At 37.6% G+C, this 24,580-nt stretch overlaps 1 protein-coding gene across 4 annotated transcripts in view; it reads right to left on the bottom strand.

Annotated features, from left to right (window-relative positions):
• Positions 1-24,580, bottom strand: part of znrf3 (zinc and ring finger 3) — a 129,186-nt gene that overhangs the window by 16,073 nt on the left and 88,533 nt on the right. For all 4 annotated transcript variants that reach the window (XM_067407106.1, XM_067407105.1, XM_067407107.1 and 1 more), the window contains one exon: positions 16,609-16,731. In XM_067407106.1, the coding sequence (XP_067263207.1) occupies positions 16,609-16,731 (123 nt within the window). The remainder of the gene's footprint in view (positions 1-16,608; positions 16,732-24,580) is intronic.

Below are 24,580 nucleotides of genomic sequence, written 5' to 3'. Positions count from 1 at the left end.
GCACCTCAATGACAAGACACAGTGATGACGTGGCTGGCGATGTCATCGGACGTTCTGTGGGAGAATCTCTGTTCATTATTTCATCATTAATAGAATGAACTCCAGCTTTGGTTCCCAGCTATGGCAGCAACTTCCTGAGGGGTCGTAAAATTGCCCTCTTCTCCATTTATCATTCTCAAGGCTCTTCCCCCCACCCCCCTTTCCTTTCCCTGCACTCAACGATCAGTCAAAAAACGCAGCCACTAATTTAAAGCCCATCGGCTTCCCGCTAACTCTGGTAACTGCAAACCCTGCGCCTCAGGATGGACAACCGCTAATTAAATTTCCCCCTCTTTTTTTTGCTTTCCTCTCGCTCTCTTTTTGGGTGTATGTTTTGTTTTTATACCGGTTTTCCAGCCTTAACCATGCACAGGAAAAGTAAACAATCCTGTCTTTTCTTTCTCCTCTCCATACCAAATTTGAGGTAAGGTATGTTGCAAGAGTTTTGAAAGAAAACACATTTTAAAGCAAGTTTAAAGCCAATGTGAAGTGCAGTTTCTAACCCACTGTACTTACATAATCTGATAAATTTCTGAATAAACAAGATTGTCAACAAAAAACAATTTACGATGGGAGTTTTTTCCATTGATTTAACTGGCTGAATCATTAAAAAAGTGAAAAAAGCTAGAATTCAGTCAGACCGAATGATAGTTTACTAAAACAACGCCTAAATAACTGTTTGGCTATTAGTTAACCATCCAATAGTTAACCCATTTTGACTAAAGAACATGAATATAATAAATATTGTGCATATACATCTACTAATTATTAATTGTAATAATACGTGTTTATGAATCATTCACAATAAGACCACAATGGATTTCATGTTGACTTTAAAGAGCCTGTAAAGAGGATCCAACATCTTTAAACTCACAAACAAAGAGATTTGTTTTAATTATAAAACGAGAAAGTAGCGTTTGAAATGCTGTCATCACAATTTTGCCAGCATAGCCTATCCTTGCAGATGTACAAGGGAAAAGTGAAGCTAATTGTAATTCTGAGAGGCTCAACAATGTCACGTACACCATTCAGAAACTTTCTTTTAAATAGATGTGAAACGCTCTTGCTCAGTACAGTGGAGCATTCAGAGCTTTCACCAAAGAAGTCATTATAAAGTAAGTGTGCGGTGGATTCCCCATCAATGATAACTCAATCCAGGCGCGTTTAGATTTAATTACCACAGCACGAGGCAAACAAACACACACATAAGTTATCTTTAATAAAGTTAACACTGCAGGGAGACGCTCTGCTGACATTGTCTTAAGACAATCAGACACAAAGGGCTGCCCAGGGTCACAGAGAGTTTAAAAATGTGGTGTCCCAAAGAGGTCAGCATCTACACTATCTTTACAACCAGCAGAACTATGCTAAAAACCTGCCTACATAATCTTTTTATTATAGTCATTCCACTGAAATAAAATTACACACAAATGAATTACAACAGAACCCAAACAAAAGTCATGACCAAGATGTCAATATTAAAATGAAATGAAACAAATGCATTCACACATTACCTTCTTAATAAGTTGGCATGGTAACACTAGATTGTGCTAAAATACTATTTTTTACTGTTTTATTTATGGCTTATTATTCAATTTTACAGAGAAATAAAGTCATCATCTGCTAAACCAACCATGTTATCACTGAGACCCTCTGAATATTATTATGAAGTCTAATAATAATAATAGTGGTGAGGATACGACTACTACTACTACTACATAGACCACAAAGTAATATAAATAAATATGGGTTAAGAGATAGATATATATATATATATATATATTTTTTTTTTACTACTGGGTGCAGGACACTATAATTCATTTATGTAAGTGAGGATTACCATTTTTTAAACTATAGTGAATAAACTGTAATAATTAATGAAATGTTCAAGGTGTCTGAATAAATTTTGATTTGACTGTATATATACACGCATATCTTCTACTTTCTACATATACATGCATACATACATAATAGTAATAGTAATCATCCTTTTTATACACATTATGTACATACATATACATCTTATTCATTATGCTTCTCAGTCATATAAACTTGCAAGCAGGCAGTTAATCGATGTGATAAATTATTCATTAAATGAAATGCAACTGATTTGGGTCTCTGAAGAGTATCAGCCAGCGCGGAGTCGTCAGATCAGAGCTGCTCGTGCACTGCGGTGAATGAGGGCAGCTGAATGCGAATGACTTTAATTAAAGGAGCATGAGCTCTCTGCCTTCATACCTCTCTAATCTAACCTTCCCTTGAAGTGGCTCTCTGTGTGTGGGGTATATTTGAGCTAAGCTTCGTGTGTGTGTGTGTGTGTGTGTTGTGTGTCAGCGAGGGAGACACTTTGTGTGTGTGTCTGCGTCTTTGTAATGGGATCTGCATTTGGCGAGCTGCGTTTCTCCCCGGGCAAACAGAACAGCAGGTTTAGACTCGGCCTATACAAGACCACAACGACTTTCCAGCACTTAGATTAACCCTTGCAGCGGGGGGATTTACCAGAAGACTTCAATGATTTCGAGCAGGGGGGCAGCACTTTGATACAAGCACAAAAAACGAGGTGTCTCTCTTTCAATGAACGAAGAAATCTGATGGAAACTCCTCGCTTCCTCTCACACGTTCATTCCGTTTTTTCCACTTCGGCCTCTCATTCATTCATCTTTCTCAAGGCTGTTCTGAGAGCAGGAAACAGGAGAAGAACTCTCCCTCTTGCTCTATTGTCCCTTCTACTCCAGAGAGCTGTAATTCAACCACCCACAATCCCTCCCTGCGCTCACACGTCTCACACTTTAACAAGCGTATCTTTACCTGACACACAAGCCGGTGGCTTCGTGCACCTGAGGCTACCAGGTGTGTTAGCCAGTCCCGTTCTCAGTTTCCTACCTCCAGTTCCCCCCTGCCACAGGAAAGACAAATCGCACATGAGATCTGTTTAACATCTCAATTGTTTCTCCTAGATGGCAATGAGATTAAATGGAGTGCAAATGGAGACTTAAGGCTCCTGCAGAGATTCCCAGAGGCCCTAGTAATCTCACACGTCCCGTCTAGAGTTTCAGAAGAGACCTCAGTGTCACAAACCATGCTCAAATTTGCGGAGCTACCAATGTCTGCAAGATTCTGCAAAACTATTTCTCATCAAATTCTTCCAAGACCAAATTCTTCCAAGACCAAATCCGAGCTATGCTGTCCACATTCGTTTTTATAGCCTTATATTTTTATGACGGCAATTAGCTTCTGTTTTATTTCTCCTCAGGAATTTTAGGAGAAACATCTGAGACAAAGTTACAAGGATAGTTCACTCATCATTCACTTCCTTATGGAAGCTTGTTTCCACCATGGAATAAAACAATTTAAGATAAATGCGACTTTTTATCTTTTTATCTCACAATTCTGACTTGTTTTCCTCATAATTGCGAGATAGAAACTTTATGAGAAAAAATATATATAAAAATCGCAATTCCGACTTTTCTCGCATATCTGACCTTTCTTGCAATTCTGATTTTTTTTTCTTGCAATTGCAAGTTTATATCTAGAAATTCTAACTTATATTCTCAGAATTGAGAGATACAAACTCACAATTGCAAGTTAAAAAGCAGCGGTCTCAAACTGCCGGCCCGCTGGCCATTTGCGGCCCCCCTCTCCCTCCATCCGGCCTGCAACTGATCTCTAAAATAAAACATAAAACGGCCCGCTAAATTATTATTATGCAAAGAAAAAGTCACAGTTCTAAGGGGCCATTCACATATCGCGTCACATAAGCAGCCGCGCCTTTTGCTATGCAATCATGAGCTGCACTCTCCACGATAATGAGGAAGTTTCAGCAAAAGAAAAATTGACTGCATTAGCTCTACTACTATTATGCATTTATGGAGATGAGAAATAAAAACCCGCCCTGTTCAGCTATGATCAGCTGTTCGGCTGAGCTTTCGATGTTGTTACGGAAAGGCCGAAGCTCATCAGTTGGTCCTTGTCACATCACTTTCGGTGCGCTTGTGGCATTCTAAAAAAAAAGTTGAGATGTTTTCATATAGCTGTGGCACAGGCACCTGGAAAAACGAGTGTGCTGTGCCGCTTCTATTATGAGCGCGCTTGCCTAAATTACAGAAAAAGCACTCGCACAAGTCACGGGCGTCAATTTAAACCACCGAAACGCGTCCAATGCTACCAATAAACGTTACCGATGCTCAAATGGCATCTTGGTCAAATGTGGCTCAGCTGTCAGGTGTCTGGCAAGAAATAGTGTACAAATGTATTCAGTGATTGGATATTTAAGTACGGCAAAAATATTTTAGTAATGAAATTTGAAGTAAATGAGAAATAATGCAAAGGACAGTAAATTTTTTGAAATGTTGTGCTTTCTTGTGCTTGAATGTTAAAATGGCCCATTTTTGAGGTGTCAATCACAGCAATGGCCCCCAGCCAATTTGAGTTTGAGACCCCTGTTATAAAGACCAATTCTTATGGGGAAAAAAGACTGACTTTTCTTCTCAGAATTGTGAGTTTATATCTCACAATTCTGACTTTATAACTTTATAAGAAAAAAGTCAGAATTGCAATTCCATATTTTCTCAAAAAAAAAAAAAAAAAAAAAAAAATATATATATATATATATATATATATATATATATATATATATATATATATATATATATATATATATATATATATATATATGTATATATATATATATATAAATAGATTTTTTTTTTTTAAATGTCTATTTTTTCATAATGAAATTCAACTAGATCCAATGTTGTTTTAGAACCCATTGACTTTCACTGTATGAAACATGCTTCAAAATATCTTTTGAGTTCCACTGAAGAAAGCAAGTCATATATGTTGGGATTGGGAACGACATGAGAGGAAGTAGTTTTCGTTTTTGGTTTAACTATACCTTTAAAGAAGTTAATTCACAAATCAAGCAAAGTTAGAGTTCATCAAATATTAAACAAAGTCAACAGAAGTCAACAGAAGCTATATGTAGCGTGTAGATGTGTTGATCATTGTTTATGTGAATAAAATCCTAAAATAAATCTGCTCAAAGTGACCATGTCTCTTCAGAAGACTTAAATCAAATAGTTTGATTCATATAAAAAATATATTTATGAATTTTTTTAAGTTTTGATGGAATGGACTTTCAATGGAGCGACAGAAATCTTTGAGATTTAATTAAAAACACCTTCATTTGTGTTTCAATAAAAGTTTGAACAAAAGGTTTTTGGGTTTGAAACAACAGTAACTGATGACAGAATTTTCATTTTTGGGTAAATCGGAGAGTCTCCCTTTAATTTTTAATCAAGTAAAGCTTTTTATAACCCATTTTACTTCAGTAATGTGAAGCATTTCTGAGTGAAACAGGACATTGAACCAAAAAAAAAAAATGGACAGGAGTGCGCTCAATTTTAAGAACAAGGCACTAGCGACACTAAAATCAGTTATTTGAATCTCTGGCCAAACACATGCTGACAAACTAAATGCAATGCAGACAAAACCATCTGCTAAATGTATAAATGTAAATTATTTAATAATGAAAATGTAAATGGGTCAATTTTGATTTCAAGCTACACAAAAAATGTCCTCTAGGCTGTTTTTTCTGCATCTTTTTTCTGTCCTCTCCCTCACTCCTTTTCCCTCGACCCCCTTCTGTCAAGTCCTCAACTTCCTCTCAATTAGCAGGTGTGCTAAAGCTTTCTTCTCCCTTCTCTCTTTCTGTAGCCCTCCAAGTCACTCACAGCTGACCCCCTTACACAAGCCCTCCTCACACGCACATACGCATACTCAGATACTACCCCCCTCCGGAGTATAAAAGAGTCTTAAAACTTGGGATGGAACTTAATCCATGAAAGGAAAAGCGAAAAGAGAAAAAAAAAAAAAAAGCCCGCCAAGTGGCCCGGCCCATCCCAGCATGGCACAGCGTTCAAAGAGAAACACACACATACTATTACCGCATCTGGCAGACACAACATTACATGCTCTGTTCGCCGCAACACCCTAAAATGACGCGCTTTGCGTATTCTGCTCCATTCTCTTTGGAAGGGCAGCCTGGAAAAATCCACAGGTGATTTGCAAAGTCTTTGATTTTCATTCTCTTGTAAACACTAAAACAAAATACTTCCTGGGGGAGCTCTTTGAACTGAGATACCACCATGACATTTTCTCTGGCGGCTTATCCGTCTCCCTCTCTTGCGCACTTTCGTTCCCCTCCTTTCGCTTTTCCTCGAGCTCTTGTCTTAAGCTCCCCGGGTTTCTTTTCTTCTCTCTTTAAATAGAGGGCCAGGACTGTGAAGTCTAATAATGGTCATTTTGCCTCCCATTGAAGGCTGGGTAATTCTGCCAGGCCTCGGTTCACTTTGAAACACATGACACAGGGAGCTTCCCAGTGGCCATGGCAACTCACTCAGTGGGTTCCAAAGCCATGATTTCATACTTGTGGAGGGACAGAAACCTGCCGGCCAATCGGAAGAAGCTCCGCCCACTGGGAGAGAACCTTTGACACCAAGCAAAGGAAAACCCAGTGAGATAATATCAGCAAGTTGAGGCATACACAAACATAAAAGAGAAACCCCAGAGCTAGGGCCCCATCAGTGCTCGGCGCTTCAAAAACGCCAACCGTCCCCCTCGCCCCACCCGTTCCTGCTACTTCTGGATGTTGTGTGTGTGCGCATATTAATAATGAACGAGTTTTCTATAAAGCCCGATACGTCACAATCAAAAGATGTACACTAAAGGAATAGTTCACCTGAAAATGAAAATTATAAAACCCGTGTATGAATTTCTTTCTTTGCTGAACACAAAAGAAGATATTTTGAAGAATATAGGTAAACAAACAGTTGAAGGGATCCAATGACTTCCATATAAGGAAAAAAAAAGGGGCCTATCAAATGTTTGTTTACTGAAATTTTTTTTATTTTCCATATAATGAAAATCAGTGAGATCCAATGTTGTTTTGGACCCCATTGACTTTAATTGTAAGAAACATGCTTCAAAACATCTTTTGAGTGCCACTGAAGTCAGTCATACATATTGGTAACGACAAGAAAGTAATTTTTGGTTCTTGTTTTTGGTTTAACTATCCCTTTAGAGAAGTTAATTCACACATCAGGGAGAGTTCATCAAATATTGTCAACAGAAGCTCGATGTCGGAGCGTTGATCAATGTTCGCATGAGTAAAAGCCAAAAAAAAAAAAAAAAATCTGTTAAACTACAAAAGACTATTAAAGATGGGATATTTTTTTCCTAATGAAAGCATGCTCTGAGATAACAGCTCACTTTCAGCAGTTATTTTAACTATGGTTCGTAACATTTCTTACATACTTCTGATGTGCAGCTACTGTCTGTATGAGTGTTTGTGTGCCACAATGCAGCTGCGCGAGCATGGTAGCTCAATATAACACACACCCGATGGTCTAAAATCGCATGAATGGTCAAACTGGCAAGCCTTAAAACACATACAATTGACAAAGTATAGTAAAGATGCAAGTGAAAGTGATCTCACTTTGGGGCTCGTCGCTTGGATCATTTTCCATTAATTGTCCAGCCCTATTGACTTCCATAGTACAAAAAAAAAAAATAAAAATACTATGGAAGTCAATGGAGACCTCGTCAACTGTTTGGTTACTGACATTCAAAATATCTTCTTGTGTTCAGCAGAAGAAAGAAATTCATACAGGGTTTGGAACAACTGACAGAATTTTCGTTTTTGGGTAAACCATCCCTTTAATATTTCTAATAGTGTTGTTATCCTCAACTAAAACTAAAACTATTCAAAATCATTTTTGTTAATTAAAATAAAACAAACAAGTTAAAATACAAATATTAGATGAAAAATTTAAATGTAAATTTTAAAAATACCAAAGCAAAAAAATCAAAAAAAAAAAAAAAAAAGATTTAGAAATATTTAAAAAAACAAAATAAAAATGACAAAAGCACATAATATAAAACATGAAAATAATAAGATAATTTAAATATTAATAAATGCTATAATAGTATTTAAATAATACTAAAATAAAGAATTAAAGCTATTTAGAAATATTTTAAAATTTAAAAAAAAAGAAGATAAAAGCATATAAAATTATGAAAACTTTAAATTAAAACCAAAAATAATAAAAGCTAGTTCAAAATATGAATAAATGCTATAAATAACACTAAAATAGCAGTGATTTTGACAAGATCTTTTCAAAATCAAAACATTTCTGCATCAAACTCTTTGCTCTAGTGGTGCAGCTTCATCTCCCTCTGTTTTTTAATCGAAGCGACTCAAGCACTGTGCAGTCAAGCAGCAGGTGGGTGGAGGTGCTTCAAGCCGCCTCCGGCCTGCATCAGGATTTAGCTTCCTTTCTAGAGCAATTACGGAACATAAAAAGCAATGTTCCAGCTCATCAAAGAGGAGTTCATCAAACGGTGATGTACGTGGAAAACGCACACCTGTAAGCTGATCCAATCACTTTCCCTTAGAAACTTCCACAAATTAAAAGGCATAATAAGTGTTTTTTGAGCACCAAATCAGCATATTAAAGTGATTTGTAAAAGATCATGTGACACTGAAAACTGGAGTTCCATGGGAATACCATACTATGATACAAGTCCATTTCCACCAAGTTAAAGAACTTAAATCAGAGGAAAAACTGATACTATTTGGATTGTTGTTTCTCTCTCTCTCACACACACACACGGACACACACACACAGACACACACACACAGACACACACACACAGACACACACACACAGACACAGACACACAGACACACACACACACACACACACACAGACACACAGACACACAGACACACAGACACACAGACACACAGACACACAGACACACAGACACACACACAGACACACAGACACACAGACACACAGACACACAGACACACAGACAAACACAGACACACACAGACACACACAGACACACACAGACACACACACACACACACACACACACACACACACACAGACACACAGACACACAGACACACAGACACACACACAGACACACAGACACACAGACACACAGACACACAGACACACAGACACACAGACACACACACACACACACACACACAGCGCCATGTGGACTGATGCAATGGGAACGGGAAGACTCAGTAATGCAGTCGGGAGATGAAAGGACAGAACCCCTAGGCCGATTTTGCATGTGTCAGAGCAGAGCACTGTTTGGGGAAAAAAAGGATATCATGCTGGCAAGGAGACAAAAAAAAAAAAAGAGAGAAAAAAAGAGAGAGACCAACAAACAGATCAAAACGGCCTTCGAAAGAGAAGGAACCTGCTGGGAATGTATGAAGTATATTCACCACAGGAGAAACAACAAGATCTGTGTAAGATACACAAATAGGAGACAAGTTAATGCACTTGAAGATTAAAGGTTCTGAGAAATAAAAGCTATGCCACAGATGTATCTGCAGTTAAAATGGTACATAACTATACATTTGTAAGAACATTTGTCAATTTCTTTTTAAAACTTGGGGAAAGTACTTGGTGCATCTGTAATGTAATCAAAAATAAGGAAAATAAAACATTCTTCCACTAATATTTTCTGCCTTACAAGCAAATATGGCAAACCAAATTGAAGTAATTGAAGAAGGGTGTGTAATGAGTGATACAAAACAGTAAACAAAGCAGCATAATCCTTCTCCATAGTTTTTGTTTTGGTTCTTGTTATAAACTTTGCATGCAATGGCGGAGCCTCTACTTTTCTTCTTCTATCCTTCTGTGCGAATGTCTTGTAAACGACACAACTCAGTGCTGTCCTCTGACGTCTGTTAGAGTATAAAAAAGCAAGTGTACTACGCTTGTGTCAAACGCGTCTATCTGCACTCATCCGCAGTTGTGCGGACATGACTGTACGTGAGATGGAGTGGAACGCGGGAAATGAAGTATACCTAGGCCTTAAAGGTGTCATGGGTTCCCTTGCAGTTCAAAACCAGCTTCTTAGTGGCTACTGAGGGAATCAGTGCACAAGGCATTAGACCAGTGTTTCTCAACTCCAGTCCTCGGGACCCACTGCTCTGCACATTTTGTATGTATCCCTTATTTAACACACCTGATTTAGATCATCAGCTCGTTAGGACAGACTGCATGAACTGAATGTGTGTCAGATAAGAGAAACATACAAAATGTGCAGAGCAGTGGGTCCCGAGGACTGGAGTTGAGAACCACTGCATTAGACTCCAGGTCAGACATTCACATTCAAAAGTTGGGACACTGTACAAATTGTGAATAAAAACAGAATGCAATGATGAGGAAGCTTCACATTTCAATATTTTATTCAGAATACAACATAGATGACATATCAAATGTTTAAACTGAGAAAATGTATCATTTTAAAAGGAAAAAATAAGTTGATTTTAAATTTCATGGCATAAACACATCTCAAAAAAGTTGGGACAAGGCCATGTTTTCCACTGTGTGGCATCCCCTCTTCTTTTTATAACAGTCTGCAAACGTCTGGGGACTGAGGAGACAAGTTGCTCAAGTTTAGGAATAGGAATGTTGTCCCATTCTTGTCTAATACAGGCCTCTAGTTGCTCAACTGTCTTAGGTCTTTTTTGTCGCATCTTCCTCTTTATGATGCGCCAAATGTTTTCTATGGGTGAAAGATCTGGACTGCAGGCTGGCCATTTCAGTACCCGGATCCTTCTTCTACGCAGTCATGATGTTTTAATTGATGCAGTATGTGGTCTGGCATTGTCATATTGGAAAATGCAAGGTCTTCCCTGAAAGAGACGACGTCTGGATGGGAGCATATGTTGTTTTAGAACTTGGAAATACCTTTCAGCATTGATGGTGCCTTTCCAGATGTGTAAGCTGCCCATGCCGACACGCACTCATGCAACCCCATACCATCAGAGATGCAGGCTTCTGAACTGAGCGCTGACAACAACTTGGGTTGTCCTTGTCCTCTTTAGTCCGGATGACATGGCATCCCAGTTTTCCAAAAAGAACTTCAAATTTTGATTTGTCTGACCACAGAACAGTTTTCCACCTTGCCACAGTCCATTTTAAATGAGCCTTGGCCCAGAGAAAATGCCTGCGCTTCTGGATCATGTTTAGATATGGCTTTTCTTTTTACCTATAGAGTTTTAGCTGGCAGCGGCCAATGGCACGGTGGATTGTGTTCACCGACAATGTTTTGTTGGCCCATGTTGTGATTTCCATTACAGTAGCATTCCTGTATGTGATGCAGTGCCGTCTAAGGGCCCGAAGATCATTTATTTTTCATTTATTCACAATTTGTACAGTGTCCCAACTTTTTTGGAATCGGGTTTGTACATGAAAAATCATTTCAAACTAGTTTTCTGAAGATTCTCAATGAGAACAATGTACACAATCCAATGATAGGTGAGAAATAATGGAGCAACAGAACAAAAGAATGAGCAGGAAAAAAAGAGAGGAAGCTGGAGAGGTGGGAGGTGAGCAGAGCAATGGCTCTCTGCGGACAGAGACAGGAAATGAAGGAAGAAACTGTGTACATATACATGTCAGTGGGGTAGCTCCGTCAAGACCTTACACAAATTGGTGAAACCTACATGACCTTTTCTCAAATATACACAGAGGGCAGGGTGTGACTAACCTGAGCCAATCACATCTTTAAAGTAAAGACAAACCATTCATTCGATCCACTGCACGTTATATATCATATTGGGTATACAGCTCTGATTTGCATCAAATTGTGTTGCTGATCAGAACAGATGTGTGTTGTTTTTTAGCTTAAAGTAAATTTTTTGAATGATATCATTGATGGTTTCAAACCAGCATACACTTACATAAAGGGATAGTTCACCCAAAAATGAAAATTAATGTCATCATTTACTCATGTAATTTCAAACTTGAATTCATTTCTTTTTTGTTTGGAAAACAAAAGATATTTTGAAGAATGATGACAACAAAAATATTTCAGTTCCCATTGACTTCCACTGAACTTTTTTGTTCTTACAATGTAAGCCAATGGGAAACTAAACTGTTTGGTCTTCCACAGAATAAAGTCAATCATACAAGTTTGGAACAACATGAGGGTGAGTAAATTATGACAGAATATAAAAATAACTCAAATAAAACAAAAATAAATACATGTTTAAATAATAAAATAAAATGAAAATAAAAATAAAAATGAAATAATATTAAATGAAATACAATTAAAAATAAACAATTAAATTAAAAAATAAATACAATTAAATTCAAAATAAATATAAAAACAAAATAAAACAAAATAAAACAAAAACAAAATGAAAACTAAAACAAAAAACAAAACACAAAAAATTAAATATCACTAAAAACAAATCACTATCAAAATGCATCTGCATTCTACATCATGTGGTCACTCACTTCGACCAAACAGTCATTGGTTACCAGAGAGAGACCTCTGAAAAGGATGCTTTGTGGAAACCATAGACTGTAAAAAAATATGGACGTAGCGTCCGTGACGTCACCCATAGAGTTCTGAACAGCAGTTTTGACGCCTAAATGAGGCCGCGGCCATCTTAGCTGCCGCGAATCCCGTCACCGCACGTCACTCCCGGATAACTGAAAATGGGCAAAGAGGCGGGGAGGTGGTTTGAGCTGATGTGAATGGTTGCTGAAACCATGCCCGCCTAGCTCGACGTGACCATGTTAGCAGGCAAAGGAGCTATGTATCTATCTAAGATAAAATATTAATGAAGATAAGTTTTATCATCAGAACGTTCTAAAGGTTTACTGTCAATCTACGGTGTTTTTTTAAGATATAGATCCTCCAACACCAGTAGTGTTGGGTGTGCAAATAACAACATGTAAAATCAAATGGGACTTCATACCTTTATAATGAAATAGAGATAGCGAGATGAATCCAATCTGTGGCACTTGGGTAAAATATGAGTGTCCATTGCAAAACAAAAAAACATGTCACATTTCTGAATGATCTGCTCTCTGTCATCATTCTTCAAGAAAGGATGCAATCTGAACAGCCTTTATGTTGTAAAACTGTATACGATCGTATCTAACAAACAACTGAGCCTATGTCCAAAGTACAGTTTTAGTTATAATATCCAAGCAGTGCTGTCGGATTTTGATATCCTCCCGCCATTGTCATTGTAGTAAATCTCACAACCAAAACTTTCAGCCAATGCCACGATCCAACAACGTGTGTTCTGTGTCTCTTCCCCATGCATGCACATCTACACAGACACACATCAGTCTCGAATATTATGCAGCAAGCCATATTTTATAATTGTATAAAATAATCGAGAAAAAAAAAACGGCTGAGATGCCAAATTCAGCGGCAGCTGAGGTAAAGTGACAGCTCACAGACAGCAGCGCAATCTGTCACTCAAGTGACCACGCCCCTAAATTATGCAGAACTTTAAGGCTTAATATAATTTAAACTGATAAGTTATAAAAAAAATCACCCCCCTCAGAGTTGTCACGAAGGGCAAAAATAGCAGTATAGACCAAAACCACAATTTGAACCAACTTGTAAACATGTTTTTTTCTGCTGTAAACTTGGCCAATTTAACATGGGACTCTATGAGATTCTGCTCTCTTTTCGAGCCTGTCCCTAGCGGCCAGTCGATGAATCGCAGTTTAAGTTACTTCCGTATTGGCTTCACGAGAGAAAGGGGGAGGTTGCCGCTTGGTGGAAACCTAGACTTTTTTTCTCTCTCTCTTTCTTTTTTTTTTTCCAGGATTATTTGATAAAATAGATTTCTTTTATTTTTTCTGTAACATTATAAATGTCATTACTGTACTGTCACTTTTGATCACTTTAATGCATCCTTTCTGAATTTAATTAATAATTTCTATAAACAGCGGACAACAGTGGAAAGATAAAAGAGACCGTGAAAGGAAAAGAAAAACAAAAATAAGGGCAGGGGTGGCACAGCAGGGACAGACTGGCACAAGCGGGTCAAGGGGACACTGGTGAGGACTGGACAGACACTGATGCTGGGACTAGAATGAGAACCCCAGCTGAGCGCGGGCCTATATCAGAGGCCCGATTATGACAGCCGACTCTCTAATTATAGCACTGGCACAAAGGAAGGGGAGGATGTTTTTCTATCCCATTATTATGAAAGAAAAAGAGATGGAATGTGTTTACCCCTGTTCACCTAACATGAACTTTCTGGAAATCATATCTGTTGATATTCGGAATTTATTTTTCAAATGCTATTTGCGTTGGTTTTATGATAAGCTGAAATCTTAACTGATGCAGGTGTGCATCACAGAACAAAGAAGTGTTCGTGCACTTTATTTATGTTACTTGGCAAATGTTGTCTTATAAAAGCAACAAGATAAATTAGTATACCGACATATTCTTCAAAAACTAAATCTGCCTTAACCCTATAAAGACTACTGTGGATATGCAAATGTCTAAAAAAAAAAGCCTTTAAATTATCAGCATGATCAAAATGTTTTGCTGAGAAACCCGTTGTACACAATCTTCTATATGCCTTCTGTCATCTTGATAGTTCAAGTAAAATTACTGTACTTAAGAAATTTAGGTCTTCCTGATTATCCATTTTTTTTTTTTTTTTTTTTTTTTTAGAAAAATTGTGTTAAAATGTATCAAACCAGGCATTTATTTGAGCTCTCAATCATCAATATATTGCATTGCATTATATATTTGGCCCCCACAATAAAAACTACAGAGCTTTGATCATAATACAAAGCATTTAAATACCTTACTAGGACATATTATTGAGAGATATAGAATGACAAACAATATTTCTATGCATGAAGTAGTCTGTTATAATGTTATAAAGATGATCTTACGGATTTATATTACAGGCCTTTTAGAATCTCATCCAGACAAATAAAATTGGTGTATTTTTTCCCAGAAGTGTGAGCTCCATATTCTCTTACATCACTATATGAGCCATTAAAGCCTGATGTATCAAACATGACACTCAACAAAAACACATGCAAAGGTCTTTTGTCTAAAAGGTTCATTTCAAAATAATATATTTTTTTTCCAGCTAATTATTAGATATATCAGGCATATCAAGGTTAAGACAACAAAATCATTGATAAAAATCGCAAAGACTAAGTAATTCCCAGTAAGTAATTCCCATATGCCAATAAGAAAGCAGTAGAAACTTGAATTAATATGCTTATTATTTAAGAACATCTCGATGAGAATCCAAAAAGGAGAATGTATTATGTGTAACGTTAAGCCCATTTCAGCATTAGGCATGGGAAAATATTTAGCCGTTTTTCAGCATGAGTGTCCTGCTGAGTATAAATGTGTGGAAATCCTCAAATTTCCACATAAAAAGATCAAACATGCAAATAGATACTGGTGTCTTGAGACTGCAGAAAGCTCAGCCAATTAGGAAACGCTTCATCTGCGTCTGGAATTGTTCATTTTATCTAAAGAGCACACATGGTAGCCAACACCACACTGAAAGTATTCTACCATGTGACATCACAGCAGTTCAACAAATCAGGTGACACTGTCTGGGTAGCATGTCAGTCTTGAACAACACAACCATTCAACAGTTCCTGCAAAACTGTATGAAACCAGTTATTGCGGTCTGGTTTTGCCAAAATTGCCTTGACCAGCGGGCAATGCAACATAAAAATCTGAACAAAAAATGATATGGAATGATACTATAGATATACTCAGGACTTGACAGCTTTTTTTTTTTCTCACCACTCACTGGTTTTGCAAAGTCACTAGCCAGTTAACATTTGTACTGGCCACAATTTTTACATCAATACCATGGGGGAAAACTGCCATATAGATGTTTTTAATATCTCATAATTTGGCAGCAGGTATATTAGGCTGCTGTCACTTTAAGACGTGACACATGGATCCATTATACTGTTGCACATGTGTTTTCTTTCTAAACTGTTTAGTGTTGAGGTTCACTTAAAACATAACTGACTGCGTTTAAGTTAAATTTTCGCCAAGACCAGCATTTTGACATTATTTTGTGTGTATTTGTTCTAAGTGCAATAAGCAGCGAAAAAGAACTTAATTTAGAGCTGAGAGGTGGATTTATGTGCACGCACTTTGGGTGTGAGCACAAAATCTGTGGGAATGAGTAAAATTATGCACAATATACACAATCCCACTCCGAAATTCAAGCCCTGTAGCATCAACAATATTCATCCGGAGCAAATGAAATGAGTGAGAGGAGAGGAGGCGGGTTTGTGTGACAACTCATTGTCGGAGAGAAGAGAGCACGAAAGCACAGCTGATTTTGTGTATCTATTCTGTGGAAAATGAGTATCAGAAGCATTTCAGATATTTCAGTATTACATTGCACTTAGTTTATTATTTCAGAAAACTTTTTAAAAGACTACAATTGAAAAATGTATATATTATATATAAAATTCAACCCGCCAAAGTGGCTAGTAGGTGCAACTGCTGAAATCCACCCGCATTTGGCAAGTTGGCGGGTGTTAATGTCAAGCCCTGGATATTCTATAAAGATACAATACATATATAGGGAAATGTCACTTCAAATACACCTTTTTTAACAATAGTTTTCAAATGCCTAGAAATCGATAACATTTAAGAACAGAACTTCGTTCAGTGTTTACTCACAGTAATAGATCACTTCAGTGTCCTTACCTTGCCCAGTACAGTAAGGCAGCTGGGGTCCAACTCGGGCTGCTCCAGTTTGACCACTCCAACCCACCCATATTCGTACAAGTCTTCTTCATCGTTATTGTTACACAAGCCCAAAGGGTGCATCTGCAAGACAAAAGAAAATCTCCTTCAATATCTCCTTCCAATTTCTGGCCACATTCTCTCAAATTCCAAACTAAATAGATTGCAAATTGTTACAAAGATTCACTGAAAGTAAGTCAAATGAATTTTTTAAAATAAAATTAAAGAGAAGAGTTTAATATCGCAATATGCAATGCAGAGGTGCACCTTTAAGTGATAAGCATTATCCCGAACATGTTATTGCACCATAACTCCACTTCCTTTATAAACTGTCCTACACTGACGTGCCACGCCACACCCACAACCGAGCAAAGGTGTGGAAACTCTAAAAGGTATGAGTGGAGCAGACATAAAAATTACCATCATTAGATGTGCACCAAACCATCAAAACAGTGGACAGTTTAAATATCTTGCAGATTCTCTCCTCCTGGCTCAAATCCCATCTTTAAGTTATCCTAAGTGTGAAATTTAGTGCTTTTGATGTGTTGAAAATTGACAACATGAATGTTTATCAAATGAAAATCTTCAAGGAGATAAAACTCTCCTAAAATGAGAAAACTAGGTTAAATATTATATAGCAATTACATAACTGCTGAATGAGGCCACTCACTGTTTGAGGATGGCGGTTTATTACTTTATTAGTGCTATTAGCTTCAGTAGACGATAATTTCACGGACTTGTTGTTGGATTTTATATTAAATGAATGATAGCTTAAGCTTTGCCGGCCTTGAACTGCAAAGAGGAGAATTTCAACAAAAGATAGAAATCTGAAATATATTATATATATATATATATATATATATATATATATATATATATATATATATATATATATATATATATATATATATATATATATATATATATATTTTTTTTTTTTTTCTGTTTTTTTTTTTTTTCTGTTTTATATATCCCTTTGACAGATTATAAAATAATATAAATTCACATGCTGAAATTTGATATGTATATGAGAGAATACAAATATTACAGGAAGTATTACACCTTGAGCCTGCATTCAAAAGGTAAAACCGATGGTAAACCGGATTAAAACTCCATGACAACAACTAATTCAACTGGTTTGACCTTAGTGACCTGTTTCCTACCCAGAGAGCTTCTGGGCAAAAATGAACAAACTGGATTAACACTCTGAAAAAGCTGATTATCATCTTAACTCTGGGATCAAAAGCCACATCAGCTCCCAAGACGCCTCGGATTCCACATTTGCATAAAAGTTTGCTGATGTTGTGGCATTTTATCTCATTAGACTGGCAACATTTTAAAGTAGCACTGTAGGGTGACCACTGATAAACTAATTCCTCATCCAAAAATTCAAGATTATGTACAGATACTCTGGTTAAACGATGCCTTTTCTAATCAGTGACCATCTACAATGCATTCCTTTAATGCCTTGGGAACCTTGAATTTCAATGAGGATTGTTCATTGGGTTTAATTGCGGTGGCTTGTCAGGACTCAGGAGAAGTCAATAGTGGCAAAAAAACCCCAAAAAACAAAAAAACAGGCTGCTGGATATGGCTTGTTTTCTGCAAACATGTTTACTGACATCTTTCATAATTTCTCCTGCAGCTTAGTCTACTTTTCTGGTAAGCACTGAGATTCCTTCCCAAGCAACTACCTAAATTATGCTTTTTTGCATAATATGTGGATGAGGTGGGCTAATTTGCAATAACTGAAAAATTTTATGGACGAAAATTAAAAATGTAACAGAATTCAACTACACCTGCAACCATATGCACTCCGCACACCTATTTTACAACACGCATAAACCAATACTCATGTTAACACACAAAGACCAGCATTTCCCTCCAGTTCGCCCCAACAAATTTCCCCAGTAGGCCCCTAAGACTGGGTGAATGCCCAGTTGCACACTTTTCTCCAACCCAGGGTCCCCCATCTCTCCCTCTCCTTTTCTGTCCATCATTCTGCGCTGTACCCAGCCATCTCTTCTTTTACCATGAAAAGAGGTGTCCCTTGTTCAGCTCCGCCACCCTCAGCACCTCTCATCTATCCATCTCATGTACATCCGTTCACATATGTATCTCCTTTCATGGGCAACACTCAACGAAATCACAGTGGAAATCACCATAACAACAGGCAACCAAACTTCTCATACCCATTTCTACCTTAAGCATCAGCAGAATAATAAAAAAAGTGGTCAGATTTGTGCAGTACATAAAGTGCTGCAATGGCGTAAGTGATTCTCAATGGAGCTAGCCATGCAAGTTATCTCTCTATACATGGAATATGGAGGGCTGCCAACATGACGCTTTTCTCCCCCTTTATTTGTTTGTTTGTCTTTCGCTTGCACTAACTGTTGATGATAATTATAAAGGGATATGTGCAAGAAAAAAAAACAAAAAAAAAAAAAGTATATCTTTCTTAATAATAGCAATACTAATGCTACTAATGAACATCGTTTGAAAACCGCAAATTGATAGACGGAAAAACACAGACCTCCTCGCCTTCAAATGAGGGTTGACCTGATTTGCAGTTGGTGAGGGGATCGGAACAGGATGGCCAGTTGAGCCCTTTCCCATCTCAAAGAAAATCAAAATGCCACTCACACCACAAACTTTGTCAGGCACTCAATTCATTGGTGCTTTGATCATCACGTGTTTCAGCCTACTCAGCAGAATCAGTCCAGGTAGCAGAGTTTCTATTGAACCGTCATTTTTAGGGTTTTTGTCTGATGTGTTGACGGTGTTTGATAAAACTCTTAAGAGGTTTAGAGAGTCCTGCAAAATCGAAAGAAAGCAGTATGTGTGCATGCATCTGCCTGGGGCAAAAACAATGGGGGCCAGCTTCAACAAACTGAAAATATTTTAGACCACACTTGTTTTATTTCATTGCACCAAACAGTAGGGCTGGGTAAAATTGATTTTTCATCTAATCACGATCTTCATTTGAATAATTGAACAATTTAAATATTGTTTCTTAAAATCCCGAGATCAATCTTTTACTCTATAGGCTATACTAATGTGAATGAGAGGACAAGTCTTTTGAATGGCAGTGTTATTTTAGCATTGTAGTATTTATACATTTTAATAATAATGGCTTTTATTTTTATAATTTCAGTTTTCATTTTAGTTTTTTAATATTTATATTTAGCTTAAATGTATTTTTATTTCAATTTTAGTCATTTTTGTACATCAGCTTAAACTTACTGTATTTCAGTTAGTTTCTAATATTCAAATATATAGCTCCATTTGAAAAAAAAAAAATCCTTCTAGAATGATTGTGGCGATTTTGTAGGGGAGTGAAGCTGCATAGAAAATAATAAACAAATTGCAAGCATAGATAAATACAACAGAACAAAGATACAAATGAAATAAACAGTGCTTTATGTTTTTCAGTCTAACAGTATTCAGGTATAGAAATTAAATCAAATGTAAAATAACACTGCATAGTTTTCACTGGATAAATAAAATAAAATGACTTCGTTAAAGCTACAAAAGTGATTTTAACTTTGTATTTTGTCATTTGATTAACATTAATGACACAGACAGCAGCAGGAATATTAGGCTGCTGTCACTTTAAGATCGAAAGCACATAAGCATCTGTATTCTTTCTCAAATGTTTATGTTCACATAAGCGACTGTGTTCATGAAGATACTCACAGAGACGGACATTGACAATTTTGTGTGTACGTTCATTCGAGCACAAATAGACGTGAGAGAACTGAATTCGTTATTCGCAAGTGTGCGCACAGAAAACAGCGTGCGAGTTCCAAATTGAGTCGTCTTTTGCGTCTTCTTGCGCTCGAACGGTATAAATCACTTGAATATTTAAACTGACAGGACCTAAAACGTGTAAATGATGAATTTTCGCTTTATGATGAATAAACATTGCAATTAATCAGAGAATTAAATGCGCTTTGAACCATAGTGCCTGGTCTGTACGGATCAACTACGACCCCTATACTTGACATCGCACATCCTGCAATGTGACCATCGAGGATGTGCACACAGCGATACTGATGCTAAAACTAGGCTATATATCGCACAGCCTTAGCAGGTACTCATTATTTCTGACAATGTGGTGATTGGTAGAGACATTCGTTTATTTAAGGGTTGTAATTCAATCAAAATCATCAAGTAATTACAGTTTTCATCTTTTGAAATCAATGTGAAGGGAGAGCCAGAAGCCATTACCGACATGCAATCCTTTATTACATAAGCAAAACTGCTTCAATGAGATGATGAATGACCAAGTGCATTTAAATAAAAAGCCAGTTGACTCAAAGGCTGCAAGACTCAAGGACACTGAACAGAGCTGCTCTAAAATCAAACCAGCAGATAGTAGCCTAAACATTTTAAAAACACACCCCCTCTTATCGGCAAAGCTGACCTAAACGTGTTGGTACACACAGAGCAAGCGTTCATGGATTGTGGCTGTGGTCCAGTAGTAGAGAACACAGAACAGATGAGTCGCAGCCACAGGCATGGCATTTAGGTCAAGGCCAGTATCAATTTCACCCACAACAATCAAAAAGCCCAGCTAGCCTGAGGGTACGCTCTGCTATCAAACTCCACTCCATGACCCACACTACAACCACTTTCACTGGCTTCAACTGCATGCAACCCGATACCAAGATTTTTCATAGCTAATTTATGTCCTCTGATTAGTGAGTATAAAACTAACAAACCTACTTAACCACAACTATAATATGACACGGAACACATATATCATTCACGCCAACAAGGCCACAAATCCATGGACTTCAAGCTGAGAAAGTTTCATGGAAAAAAATCTTTCCTTCAGCAAGGGGCAATTTCTCTCCTTCCTCATGCCGCTGGTCTCACCAACCTCCCCCCTTTCCAAGTTCTGACCCTGTGCCCGTCACCCAGCCCCCACCCCCTGCCGCGGGAGTGCGGAATAGTTCCTGGAATAACAGACCATCCTGCCAGGAGAGGTGGGGGAATATTTGATCAAAGCCACAAGCGGGCTTCAGAACCCCCCCTCTTCCCGGGCCCGCAGCCACTTAGAGAAACTCTGTCCTCGGCTGTGGCTCTCAGGGCAGCTTTTCAAACAAGGCCAAGAGCCTTTCAAACAAGCAAGAGTGCTGGGAGTTCTCAGTGCCGAGATGAGCTAGCGAACGCCATGTGCATGGGAGCCTCGGACGTCTGCTGGCTTCCCTCTCGGTTTGTATTTTGGTGGTTGACAGAGATAGAGTGGGATACTTCTGATATACAGGGTTTACAAGAGGCACTAAAGATATAGAGATCAATAATAAACCAATGTTTTCAAGTACTAGAAGCAGCTAAAACAGTTTAACTAACACACAAAAAATTGTTTTAGAATTATTAGATGATAGGAAAAAAAAAAAAACTTCTTGAAGGTTAAAAGAAAATCTAGCCCGTTCAGCCCAGAAACATTCTTTACGTACAGATGTGAGTGATTAGTCCAGTTGAACAAGTTGTTTGTCCAGTTTTTAAAAAACATTTGGTCAACAAACATTAAGAAATTAACAATAAACTAATTTTTTAGAAAAATCTAGAAATAATAAAATAAAAAAATAATCGGGAAACTGAATTAAACCCAGTAAAATAAAGGCTGGAATACACTACGCAAATTTTGCCCAGATTTTTGCCCCGATTTACAGTCTGGACAAGTTGATGCTAATTGCCGAAAGTCAGAGCCAGTCTGCAGATTTGAGTTGACAGATTTCACAGACAATCGTGTAGTGTATGAGCACAGACTCCGATTTTTAGCTTAAAAATTTGATTCCATCCAGTCATAGGATATCAAACATGTATGATATGTTGAGCTGATTTTAGAACACATTGTTTTCATCTGTCACGTGTCTCCTAGGCACATGACAAATGAAACAAGGCACATGTTTCTGCATGAGTTTGTTGTGTTCGTATAATCTGGTAGAGTGTGATCCTCAGTCATTTAGTGTATGATGCTCAGTTTTTCCTCAGTGCCAATTTTAAAATCCATGTAGAGTATTCCAGCCTTAAACTGCTTCGCTAGCAGATTAATAAATTCTAACATATAACATAAAACATAACATAAATAACATAAAACATAACATAAATAACATAAAACATAACATAAATAACATAAAACATAACATAAAACATAACATAAAACATAACATAAAACATAACATAAAACATAACATAAAACATAACATAACATGTATACACACCGTGAGTACAGAAAGTATTCAGACCCCCTTAAATTTTTCACTCTTTGTTATATTGCAGTCATTTGCTAAAATCATTTAAGTTCATTTTTTTCTTCAATGTACACACAGCAACCTATATTGACAGAAAAACACAGAATTGACATTTTTGCAGATTTATAAAAAAAAAAAAAAAACTGAAATATCACATGGTCCTAAGTATTCAGACCCTTTGCTGTGACACTCATATATTTAACACAGGTGCTGTCCATTTCTTCTGATCATCCTTGAGATGGTTCTACACCTTCATTTGAGTCCAGCTGTGTTTGATTATACTGATTGGACTTGATTAGGAAAGCCACACACCTGTCTATATAAGACCTTACAGCTCACAGTGCATGTCAGAGCAAATGAGAATCATGAGGTCAAAGGAACTGCCTGAAGAGACAGAATTGTGGCAAGGCACAGATCTGGCCAAGGTTACAAAAAAATTTCTGCTGCACTTAAGGTTCCTAAGAGCACAGTGGCCTCCATAATCCTTAAATGGAAGATGTTTCGGATGACCAGAACCCTTCTTAGAGCTGGCCGTCCGGCCAAACTGAGCTTTCGGGGGAGAAGAGCCTCGGTGAGAGAGAGGTAAAGAAGAACCCAAAAATCACTGTGGCTGAGCTCCAGAGATTCAGTCGGGAGATGGGAGAAAGTTGTAGAAAGTCAACCATCACTGCAGCCCTCCACCAGTCGGGGCTTTATGGCAGAGCGGCCAGACGGAAGCCTCTCCTCAGTGCAAGACACATGAAAGCCCACATGGAGTTTGCTAAAAAACACTTGAAGGACTCCAAGGTGGTGAGAAATAAGATTCTCTGGTCTGATGAGATCAAGATATAACTTTTTAGACTTAATTCTAAGCGGTATGTGTGGAGAAAACCAGGCAAAGCTCATCACCTGTCCAATACAGTCCCAACAGTGAAGCATGGAGGTGGCAGCATCATGCTGTGGGGGTGTTTTTCAGCTGCAGGGACAGGACGACTGGTTGCAATCGAGGGAAAGATGAATGCGGCTAAGTACAGGGATATTCTGGACGAAAACCTTCTCCAGAGTGCTCAGGACCTCAGACTAGGCCGAAGATTTACCTTCCAACAAGACAATGACCCTAAGCACACAGCTAAAATAATGAAGGAGTGGCTTCACAACAACTCTGTGACTGTTCTTGAATATTGGGTTTAAGTCAGGGCTCTGGCTGGGCCAGAGCATCTCTGGAGAGACCTAAAAATGGCTGTCCATCAACGTTTACCATCCAACCTGACAGAACTGGAGAGGATCTGCAAGGAGGAATGGCAGAGGATCCCCAAATCCAGGTGTGAAAAACTTGTTGCATCTTTCCCAAAAAGACTCATGGCTGTATTAGATCAAAAGGGTGCTTCTACTAAATACTGAGCAAAGGGTCTGAATACTTAGGACCATGTGATATTTCAGTTTTTCCTTTTTTTATAAATCTGCAAAAATGTCAACAATTCTGTGTTTTTCTGTCAATATGGGGTGCTGTGTGTACATTAATGAGGGGAAAAAGGAACTTAAATGATTTTAGCAAATGGCTGCAATATAACAAATGGTGAAAAATTTAAGGGGTCTGAATACTTTCCGTACTCACTGAGTTTGTGTGTGTAATGTGTAATGTGTAATGTGTAATGTGTAATATATATATATATATATATATATATATATAT

Source organism: Chanodichthys erythropterus, chromosome 13, assembly GCF_024489055.1.
Source record: "Chanodichthys erythropterus isolate Z2021 chromosome 13, ASM2448905v1, whole genome shotgun sequence".
In the NCBI taxonomy this organism is placed as follows: domain Eukaryota; kingdom Metazoa; phylum Chordata; class Actinopteri; order Cypriniformes; family Xenocyprididae; genus Chanodichthys; species Chanodichthys erythropterus.
This window is presented reverse-complemented; position numbering and strand designations above follow the sequence as displayed.